The sequence below is a fragment of the Dermatophagoides farinae genome, unplaced genomic scaffold (assembly GCF_024713945.1).
Source record: "Dermatophagoides farinae isolate YC_2012a unplaced genomic scaffold, ASM2471394v1 contig1, whole genome shotgun sequence".
In the NCBI taxonomy this organism is placed as follows: domain Eukaryota; kingdom Metazoa; phylum Arthropoda; class Arachnida; order Sarcoptiformes; family Pyroglyphidae; genus Dermatophagoides; species Dermatophagoides farinae.
The window spans coordinates 633,181-644,936 of NW_027461514.1; the positions used below are offsets into that span (position 1 = coordinate 633,181).

General features: G+C 33.6%; 1 protein-coding gene and 3 non-coding genes across 4 annotated transcripts; all 4 read right to left on the reverse strand.

The window, feature by feature from the left end:
• Window positions 1–1,897: 1,897 nt before the first annotated feature.
• On the reverse strand, window positions 1,898–5,778 carry LOC142597906 (uncharacterized). Its single transcript, XM_075734919.1, has 2 exons — window positions 5,007–5,778; window positions 1,898–1,923 (listed from the first exon to the last, which is right to left on the reverse strand). The coding sequence occupies exons 1-2, from the start codon at window positions 5,776–5,778 to the stop codon at window positions 1,898–1,900; spliced, it is 798 nt and encodes a 265-aa protein (XP_075591034.1).
• Window positions 5,779–9,232: 3,454 nt separating this feature from the next.
• Window positions 9,233–9,303, reverse strand: TRNAE-UUC (transfer RNA glutamic acid (anticodon UUC)). Its single transcript has one exon. It is a non-coding gene; the product is annotated as a tRNA-Glu (tRNA).
• Window positions 9,304–9,798: 495 nt separating this feature from the next.
• On the reverse strand, window positions 9,799–9,869 carry TRNAE-UUC (transfer RNA glutamic acid (anticodon UUC)). The gene has a single exon. It is a non-coding gene; the product is annotated as a tRNA-Glu (tRNA).
• Window positions 9,870–9,959: 90 nt separating this feature from the next.
• Window positions 9,960–10,041, reverse strand: TRNAS-GCU (transfer RNA serine (anticodon GCU)). Its single transcript has one exon. It is a non-coding gene; the product is annotated as a tRNA-Ser (tRNA).
• Window positions 10,042–11,756: the final 1,715 nt, after the last annotated feature.

Consider the following 11,756-nt stretch of genomic DNA (forward strand, 5'->3'; position numbering starts at 1 on the left):
TGATAAAAATAATAACAAAATTCTTCTTCCGGGTGATAAAAACAACATTTATCAACATTTATTTACGTGAAGTAGCAATTTTGGTCGGTAAACAGAACCATCATTAGAAAAATTATCTAAGAATTAATTGATCATTTTTTTTTAGAAAATCATCAAATTAAGGATTTACTCATTTTAAAAAATAAATTTTCAATGTTTGTCTGTATTGCAAAGACAACGTGAGTAAATATCGTTATTAATTTAATTCAAAAAGCAATTAAACATGAACTATAATGGAAATCTAAAAGAATATGATTTTTCAGAGTTTGTAGGCAAAGTTGCATCTCGACGTAAATTGACGTATGAAATATACGATGAAAACAATATTGTAGAAGAATATGGTAAAATTGAAACTGATGATGAAAATGATGTTATACACTTGAATTCAAAACCTGTTAAATTGTCAATTAAGACTGATCGTGATATCAATAATTTTTTAAACAAGTATCCAATGAGTTCCCGAATGTATTACAACACGTATACTTACAGAAAAATTTACAACAAACCCATAGCAAACACCATCTCTCCAAACGTAATAGACGATTTTTACTTAAATATATTGGACTGGAGTTCTACAGGTTTGCTTGCAGTTGCGACTACAACAGGTATCAGTTTATTAAAACCTGATTTACAAAATTCTAATTACGAATCCATTAAAGATATTCCAGTCGTTGCTAATTTGAATAAAAATAAGCCCAAAGCAGGAACAAGGTTTGATGATGAAGTTAACAGTAACTTTCCAGGATATACAAGTTGTAAATTTTATAAAGAAGGTAATTTACTAGCAGCTGGCTCTACTACAGGGGAAGTAGAATTATGGGATTTGACAACAATGTCCATACTCTCACGCATTCACTCACACATTCAACGCGTAGGAGTAATTGATTGGTTGCCAGAAGAAGCCGGAACTTTGCTTTCAAGCGGCAGTCGGGATAAATCGATTTTTATTACTGATATTCGCAGTCCGGTTTACGTTGTAGAGTGGGCTCGTCACAAACAAGAGGTATGCGGTTTAACATGGAAGTCTATGACACCGCTTCTAAACTTTGAAAATAACGACATTCAGACTTCAACCAGGTTTAGTGAAGATGATCTGACTTCAAGCAAATTTAGCGAAGACGATCCATCTCTTTCCAATGGCGACGAAAACAATGATCATGGAGAAGAAAATAGTGTTGAAGAAAACATAAGAAATTTATGTGTTGATAACTTTAACAAAGCTAATTTTCAAGAAAAAATAAGCCTTGACAAAGCAAAGCAAAATTCTTTTAAAACACTACAAAAAGTTTGTGATCATTCGTTACAAAGTTGTGCTTATAAACCATTGCTTGCTTCTGGTGGAAATGACAATAAAGTTTTCATTTGGGAACTTGGTTATAACATTCCAATACTACGTCTGAACGAACACACGGCTGCAGTTAAAGCTTTAACTTGGTCTCCTTTAAGCTATCCGCTACTGGCTACCGGTGGTGGCACTAACGATAGAACAATAAGAATATGGGACACAGTCCACCGAACAGCCATAACAAACTGCGAAACACAAAGCCAAATATGTAACTTGCACTGGAGCAAAAAATCACTAGAGTTAATTAGTTCTCACGGCTATACTTTAAATCAGCTTAATGTTTGGGACTTCACTGTTTCTGGAGCTAGTAAGAATAATCTCAGATTGAGAAAATTGGAAACGATGATAGGGCACCGATGCAGAGCATTGTTCATGTCCAGTTCCAAGGATGGAAATTATATTGCCTCGGGCTCAGGAGATGGAAATATACTTATATGGAGTCCATTTTACGAAGGTTGAAATTATTACAGTGGAGGTAAATTTAAACATAGGATATGTCAAATTGAAAAAGAATTACGTGTAAATCTTACTAGTGACAACTTTATTAAGAAATAAATTAAATCAATAAAATATTAAACTTATCAAGTATATTTGCCTTCCCATTTAAACAAATATGAGTGTTGGCTTAAATTATGCAAATTGCAGAACAGTTGAACGCATTCAATAAATTAGTAGATTCAAAATCAGAGTCATTCACCGAAGTAGAGAAATTGTACAGCGTTTTCCCCAGTAGTGTAAGTCCTACTAAAAAATAATTTCAGCTGCAAGTATGTGAAAAATACGCTAATTTCCTTAGTTTCGAAAAGCAATTGGATTTTTTCTTCGAAAAAGCCACCGAACTTCATTCGTCTCGTTTATGGCTAAGATACTTTGAATTGTTGTTTCAGGCCAAGCCAGGATGGGAAGCAATGTTAACCCAGCTTGAACAGGCAATCAATCAAGTTGGCTATGACATCAATTCCGCTAGTTTGTGGCACTTGTACTTTGAAGTTTTAGTTTATCTGCGTAAAAAATACGTAGAACTGCAAACCACAGAACTAAATTGCATGAACACTGAGGAAAAGATCGACACTACTACTTTTAGTCCTTTAATCAACATTGAAAGCACTTTCGAACCGTACAGCAAGCGATGTAAGCTGTTCGCTCATGAATACAAAGATGTTTACCAGGAAGCAAACATGCATTTTGACGACGAAAACTGGGCAAACTATGCTTTCGAAAATCCGATTGTTTTACCCAACTCAAGCGTAAATTTAGAACTGCTGAAGTCCCCTGAATATTCGGCTTTAAGCAACTTATACAACAAAGGTTATTTAACTATGGAAAAATACAAACATTACTTACGTTTTTTAGCGCTTACGCCAATTAAAAACGTTCACAATTTGATCGAGGTGGTCCGACAATTCGAAGATAATTGCTCTCCATCGTTTGTCGAGTCGATCAAAATAGTTGAAGACATCAAATCTAACATTGATGATTTTTATCCAGCCTTTATTTATGAATATTTGCCTGCTCCTGTTCTTGAGCAATTCAACGATCAGCTCATTAACGAGTGGATAAAACTGCTATTGCGAGAAATTGACGATCACTTACACCTAAAAGAACATGCTTCGACGATTTATTACAAACGAATAGAATTTTTTCTAAACCTAGCCTTGGCGCAACACAAGCACTCTCCAGACTTACAATTTTTAGCCATACAACTTAAATTTCAGAGAAACGAACTTGAAAAAGGTGTAGCTGAACTGGAAAGGTTCAACGAAACTGCTTACTTGTCTTCAGATTATTTATCAGTGCTTTTGTTGTCCGATGCCTACGAGTTTATTTTAGGAGACGAAGTCAAAGCAATCAATTTGGTATCAGATTACTTCGATCGCTTGCTTAAAAGTGACAGAAGTAATTTGTGTTTTTCAGTGTTTGTTTTTCATTGTTTAATTCGCATACTGCGCATACTGGGGCCGAACTTGTTTTTTCAAACTCTGATAAACATCTTGACGCAAACTGACTTTGCCAGAAATCTGGACTCACTGTTTTATTTAGCGATAGCCAATATTTTTCAAAAGCACAAAGAAAATCCGGAAAGTACATTCATTTCCGAGTTTCAAGCCACAACAGGTTTAACACTCCACGAGCTATACGCGTTAATGTATGAGCTTGACAAACAAGACTACCGATTGCTGCTTCTGGCGAGAGAAGGTGTTTTTATAAAGGTTCCAGATTACATTACTACTTACGAAATTCAAAAAAACAGCAAAGAAAACGACAATTACGTTGAAACTGAGTTGAAGGTTAAATCTGCGCAACAAGTGTACTATACGTCGACAAATTCGCGAGAGCTCCAAATGTGGTACAAAAAACGAAACCCTGGACACATTTTGTTAACCGCTGACGGCAGAAGTGACTATCGCTCTTTTGTACACTTTTACACCAACATACCAACAGTGTATCCAATCGACAGCGCGCAGCACGAACACAAAAACCTCAAAATTAAGTATGAGTCCCTCTACAGCATTTCACTTCATCTGCACGATTTGATGAGCATTATACGCTCGAACCAAAACTTCAATAAGGCAGAAGACTTGATAAATAACTTACTAACCACTTGCAAAGCGTTCCTCACAGAAGAATCGATTGAACAACTAGAAAAACTCAAAGACAACGATGAATTTTTGCAGAAATTGAACTTCTGGATCAAACTGAAAAACATGCCTGCGATAGAGAATTCTAAAAATAGCAAATGATTCTCACCACTGCAGCTCGTCTTTTGTTTTTATTTGTTCAGTAAATTCGCTGTAAATTTTCTCGCAAGCGCGTTTAACATTAATTCTTTGGTAGAACACGGAACAATCTTTGTTAGAACAGGGGAGTTCGTTCAAATAGGTGCCTTGACATTCTTGACACCTACTCCATATTATACTGTACAGCTTCTGTAGCTTTGCAAACTCCAAAGAGCGTTGTTCCAATATTTTCTTACAGTCGTTCACGCTGCAAGAATCGCAAAACAAACCTGCATCTATACTTTGCTTGCAGTTCAAGCACCTGTAGTTCTTAGTCACAAACCCAGCGAGCGGGCCTCGGTTTACTGTGTTTATTTTTTTAGAAAGAGTGTGTTCTCCTTTGAAAACAAAGTTGACCAACTTTGGGTCGATCTCTTCCAGAACTCTACCAACAGCTTTTTTCAACGCGTCCAAGTAGTGCTCAATGTTAAGCGGAATGTCGTGTTCCAATACATAGAGCGGATCTTCTGCAAGCTGGTACAGAGGAGTCGATTTTGGGCCGGCGACAATAACGTAGTAGACTCTCTCTCCAATATGTGGCGCCGTTGAAGAGTCGCGTTCGGCCATTTTTCTAGCTACCTCGCTTTGTGGCAGCAAAGTTTTGTATTCGCTTTTGGAAAGTGTTTTTGAAACTACAAGGTCGCTGATATCGATTTTTCCATTCAACAGATCCCTGACCATTTTACAAATAAACTTGACGGCTTCATCCAAACTTTCTTTCATTAACAAAATGTCTAAAAAACCCTGCAAAGTTTTTTGCACGTAACAACAAAAATCTCTTCTAACGGTTTCAATACCTTTACATTCCAACTTGTTGTGTTTATCGCTCGACGTCCATTTCAAACCTGCGTAACGCTTTTTATTCAGCAAAAGGAACGGTTTGAACACTTTTTCAAATTCCAAAAATATCGGCTTGGGGAATTCTTTGGAAACCATCAAGCTGATTTCATTACCGTAGTCAATGGTCTCTTGGATGGTTGCAAACCCAAAATTGATCATGACGGAATCCGTATCTCCATACACAACTACGGGCTTTTTGTTTAGTTCTTGTTGTATTTTTTCATTTTCTTCCACAAAAGTTTTGGTATGTTGGATCATTTGGCGTCCATACGACGTGACAGACTCTGATAATGCCAAACAGGGCAAGTGTCCAGTGTTCGCCGACCCTGTATACCCGTATACACTGTTTGCAGACAGTTTCAACGCTAGTTGTATACCGTTTAATATCATTTTTTTGAAGTTGTCAGTAACATTTTTCATTTGCGACTTTACTTTTTTGCGCTCGTCTAATAATTTTTTCAGAATTGCAGGCAAAACGCCAAGCTTTACGTGTGGCTTGACGTAGTATTCATTATTGGGGGCAAGATTGTAGTCGTTGGCGTTCATTTGGACCAGCTCGGCTCGATCTTTCACAAGCGTGGAATAACAAATGTTGTACGCAATCATGATGGAAGGGTACAAGCTGGCGAAATCCAAGACACAAATTGGCTCCGAGTATAGTCCTTTCAGCGGTTCTAATACGGTGGCTCCTTCGTACTGATCGGTATTATTAAAGTTCTTTCTTGGCATGTAAGGTATCAGAACCTTAACATTGTTGCATTCACGCATCAACTGCATGGTTACCTTAAGTTGCTGACCCCGCACAAGCATAATTGACAAAGGCACATTTGTAACTTTCGAAATTGATAATTGATTGACAATCAAGTTCAGTACTCGTATCAACTCAAACGTTAAAAAACTGTCGTGAAGACAGTATGTGGCGATTCTTTTGCGGCTGTCGCTATCTTTTAAAAACAAATCAAGCATATACGAATAATGTACGTCTTCTTTTTGCGAACCCAAAAAAGTATACGACACGGAGTTTAGGCTGTAACTTTTCAACTTGAATTCTCTTCTGATAGTTTCATAAACGTCAAAGGTGACTCTTCCAGGTATAGAAACTTCTTTTGTTTCTATTGTTCCCGTAACCTTGGTCGTAATTTTGCTGTTTTTCGCATAACAGCTGATATCCAAGATTCGCCCTATAGATTGGGTTTGCTTCATACCTAGAACGCTGCCTCTCGTAAAAATGTAATACAAATCAAAGTTCAAAATATTGTACCCAGAAATAATGTCGGGATCTATAATGTTCACAAAGTCAGAGAAAGCTGCTAACAAAGTTTTTTCATTTTCAAACGTATACAAAAGCACACCAGGAATGGACCTACACGTGTTTAAAACAAATAAACCTTTTATTAAAATTTCCGATACAGAAGAAATTATAAAGCTAATTTGAATTATCGGGGAAGTTTCTGGCATTGGAAAAGTATTTTTTTCGTAACTAACACATTCTATGTCGTGTGTCATAATAAGAAGGTTTTCAGGAAGAGTTTGAATTTCTTCGCAGTAATGAATATCTTTTTCATCACAGAAACACTCTAGATCGCATCGAGATAAACGTTTTTCAGTGGGAACAACTTCATAGTTCGACAAATACGCAAACGCAGACGGCTTCAACCGCGTATCTGTTAGCCAAGTCAGAGCGTAATTAACTGTGCAATTGAATAAAGTAAACGGGATGTTGATTTTGACGTCATTGGTTACAAAAGAAAATACTTTGTCAGCGCTTGATCGCGCAGTGGATCGCCATTTAGTAGATGTGAAACTTATTTTTAAATAGTAGTCATCAGCTTTGGCTGTAGGTGAATGATACATAATGTTTTCTCCTTCAACGAAAGTGATGCTTGTTATTACTTTCTCTTGTCCTGCAGAAGACTGTGAAGTTAAGAAAGCATTCAGCTGCTCGAGGAACTTTGCTTCCATAGTTTTATCACTCAGTAGTTCATGAACTTCCTTCGATAGCTTTAAAATAACATAAGGAGAATAAGTTTTTATCCGCAGAAATACCGACCTAAACGCCGAATTGTTAGCATAAATAATACCATATATCCATATCAACCCGTAATTTTCTAATTCTGAATCTGCTTCAATAATATCCAATAAATATAAGTGTGTATAATTTTTGTGAATTTCACATGGATTGCTCGAAATACATAAAGAAGCTATAAGAGATTTTTTCAACTTTTTGAAAGAGCTAATTAACTCGTAATAAGATTTGTTTATGCCAACTAATTCGTTTATACTTGTTTTATCGTGTTGTGACAAAATATTAACAGATTCATCCGAGTCGTTGGCTAGTAGTATGTTTTGTATTTCTTTATCATTTAGTGACTCATATTTGTCTGCTATGTAAAAATAATTGCTATAATCAGACATTTTATCGTATCACAAAATGCAACAACATACCAAAACAACAGTTTCAGTTGTCAAGCTTATTATTAATTAGTTAAATTTTCTTAATATTTTGTAAATCATCAAGAGCTTTAAATTTCATAAATCGGTACAAATAATTTTCTTTTTATTCGTTGGATTAAATGTTGAGTTTCTAAATATAATTTTACAACTATCTAAATTATAACAGCTTTCTTTACTAGCAGCTGTCACTTTTTTGTTTTGTTCTAAAACGTTATTGATTACTATACAAGTTGTTTTGAAAAACAAGTATATTTTAGAATTGTAAATGTCGTTGTGTATTCCTCGAATGATCGTGTAAAACTTATAAGTATTCGTTTCTTTAACTTTATTTGAATGTTTTTTTGTTATGTAGTTTGAACATGAATATCTATTATTGCTTTTATGGCGTAATTTAGTTAGTGAACGATAATTGATTAACTTATTGTTGTTATATTCAATAAATTGTTTTACATAATCACTTACTGTTATCGAATCAAAAGTAATTTTGTTATTACTATTAGAATCTTTGAAAGACTCTCTGGTCCTTTCTGTCGTTAGAGCAAAATTAGAAGATGATAATTCGACCAACGCATTTGACCTAAAATATTTATTTATTTGTAGTTTAGTATCATGTGTTCCAATTTTATGGATTTTATTATTTTCGTTCATTGATGAAGTAATTAAAAAACTACTTATATCTAATTTTTTTATATTTTCATCTTTGCCTTCGATAGTTGCATTTTTTAAAGCTTCGTTACAAGAAAAATAAATTGAACGAGAATCAATAACTTGCTCGACGTTGGAATGTGCAGAAGCACCTGTAAAAATATTATCCTTTCTGCAAAAGTTATTTGGTTGAACAGAATCTTCAGTAGTTTTTTTGCTTGTGTCGATATCATAAATAGTTTGTAGTTTAGAAAGAAAATCGTTGTTTATACTATTTAATTTATTGTACTCGTTTAACGTTGAATGACTGTTTATCTTGTTATCAGCAAAAGGAAAGTTATTGGGTTGTTGATTTAAAAAATGTTGATGATGATTAGAACATATAGATATAATACTTGTTAAATTAAAAACTAACGGACTTAGTTCAGATCGTATGCTAAATTCAAGATTACAAATTGAAGAGAACAAATAAATTATTGCTTCATAATAAGTGTTGCATATTTTCGTCACAAAAATATCTATATCATCGAGTAAGTAGGTTATTATTATTCTTTTATTTGTTTTGTTGAAGTTTAAGTTAAAGCAAAAAGGATAAGAATTTGGTTTTTTAAAATCATTGATTATTTTTATTCCTAGTTCTTCCATTTTACATTCAGTTTTAAGAGCTTGTTGAATGAATTTCTCTTCACATTCATTGCAAAGAATCCTCATAGTCAAACTTTCTGTTTTAGATAATTGCGAGTTTTATCACTGAAAATCTATATTTTATATACATATACACACAAACTAATATAGGGTAATAAAAATAAAACGATTCTGTACTTCTAATCCTGACCAAAAAATTTGAATCGATTCATTATATGATATTGTAGCCGATCATGTCCAAAAATTAAAATAAATTTTCTTTACAGGATTGTTGTCAATTTTGTGTTATATTGAACATTTTGTTGCTGAGTAAAATAAAAGAAATGATTATAAAAAATATTACTATTACAAACGTTAATTAAAATTAGAATCCTTCCGCAGATTTAAATTTAGAATTACTATTATAGCTTATTATCAACTATAAGCCACAGTTGTAATAAATTTAACTCTATTCACTAATGTGATACGAATGAAATTAAATAATAAATTCCACTGCGGGGAATCGAACCCCGGTCGTATGAGTGAAAGTCACATATCCTGCCACTAGACTACAGTGGATTAGCTTATTAAGTTTTAACCGATTTATCAATCGCATCTACACTGTTCCATATTTTACTTTAATCAAAAATGATACTAAATGAAAAATATTATTAAATATTTTTCAAGAAAAACATATTTATTTGTTCTAAAATTGTAATATACATAATTATAAGTGAAAATTAATATTAGTTAAATAAACTAACAATAAGGCTTTTCCTGTAATAAAATTAATAAAAATAATTTGTCATATCGAACTTAAAAAGCCCAATTAATTATAGAGTAGCAATTTAATTTACGTTGATTTTTTGTTCACATTATTTATTATAATATTTAGATAAAGGAAAATAATATAACATATATGGTTCTTGCAATATCTAACTTATGACTTATCGTAAAAATCGACTCTAGAAATTACAACTTTTTAAAATCATATTTAAAATATCCTTTCATCACCATAGTGGAATCAATCAACTTGCATTATTTTTGTACGAGCAAGACTGAATAATAATAAAATTCCACTACGGGGAATCGAACCCCGGCCGTATGAGTGAAAGTCACATATCCTGCCACTAGACTACAGTGGATTAATTATTGAGCATACAAATAAAGACAATCAACGTGTGTTTAAATTAAAGTAAGAAAGCAGTCATGTTTTTTTAGCAATAAAGCAAAAACGACAAGGGTGAGATTCGAACTCACGCGGGGAAAACCCCAACAGATTAGCAGTCTGTCGCCTTGCCACTCGGCCACCTTGCCAATAAAGCATCTGGTAGTTTTAAGTGAATCTAGCTGCTAACTGTTCTTCAACCTCATATTTATTTTTTTGTGGTATAATAGTCTGATGATTATCAATCCCATTGTTTAGTAAAATAAAACACCAGTAAATATGAGTATAGCTTTGTATTTCGTAAAAAAGTTCCAGACCGTTACGTGGCTTGCTTGGTTTCAAGTTTTTTTTTGAACGTTTGAGCTTGTTTACGAGATATAACATCTGCCGCAGTTTCATTCAACGATGAAGCTACAAATGTTGCTCCGTTGTTTATGTCTGTCGTTAAAAAAGACACTATGCAGCCCACCAACTACTGAATCTAAGTAACTAGCCATATAAGAAAATAAGTTCCATACGCATGTCTAGAAACATGTTTTTATTATCTGACACGGAAAAAATATAAAAATTATTGACTATTAGTTAATAATATATTTTTCGTATTGTAAATTCTCTTTATATACTCTAAGTAACTATGACAATTTCAAAACACTTTGAAGAAATAAAAAAAGAATTTCTCTTGAGCATATCTGACGAAAATCAAGCTCTCGAAACCTTTATTACTAAGTTCGACGAGTTAGTTAAAGCGAATGAGAATTGTAAGAATGAAACACAAATCTTTTATAAATACTATGAAGTATTGCTGTGGTATTACATGAAAGTTGATAAGTACGTAAATCAAGTTAAGTTTTCGGCGAAAGTATTAAAAAACGTTCAAACGACAAATCTACTGATGTCATATTTCTTGAATTCGCTGCTTTCCTTTGCGTATTAAACGATATGTGGCTGCCATATTAATAGCAACTTTTACAACAAATATTTACTGTTAATAAAAACTGATAACTGCGCAAGTGATGTATTTATATATCAAACTAAATTTTGAAACTTCTTTTTTAATGTCGATTTATAACGAAGTATTAGGAATTAGTAAAATTATACCTGCAGATGGTTTAAATATAAAAAAATTCGAGATATCTAACAGTTTACAAGTGCATTTTAATTTGCAACTTTTTTAGAAATATAATACCTGAGTTTCTGTCCCCAATATTCCAGACTTCGTAAAGATAACGCCGTCACTCTAATAATCTTACTAATGAAAAAATCGCCGAAGATCTACTGTCGTTTCATTTCTCGGTTTTAAAATCCAAAAAAAAACGGATTTGCCCTTATTAAGATCTTTTGAAATTCTTGTTATTGAGCAGATCGTTTAAATTTGCCAAGAGAATTTTCACTTTCAAACAGTGAGTCCCTGCTTGAAGATATTAAAAAAAATTTGGAAATTCTAAAAATTAAATAGTAAGTTGTTTTTCTAAATTAAGATTTTAGTGAACGTAAAAAAATCTGAACTTGCGCTCACCTCAATTGAAAGATGTATGGCGAAATTAGATTCTTACTCTCTAGTTTGAAGTCATTAGTTTAGTCTAAACAATCTTAACGCCGGAGAATCGGGTAGCCGTTCAGTCAATACCTCACAGCCATCTGCCAGTTATCAAGAGTTGGTGTTCAAATTGAGCAGAAAGAGAAACCATCTGACGTAAACAGCTGTCCAGTCATCAGGCCAGTGGGTAATAGTTTTTTTACCTTCGTTTAAACCATGGGTTCAATGTGAATACGTTGTCCTTCATGCATTACTTCGCTACCACTGCCGTGCGTAGTGTGTGCTACATAAGGTTTTGTATGAAAACACATCGCCAATACCGTGACC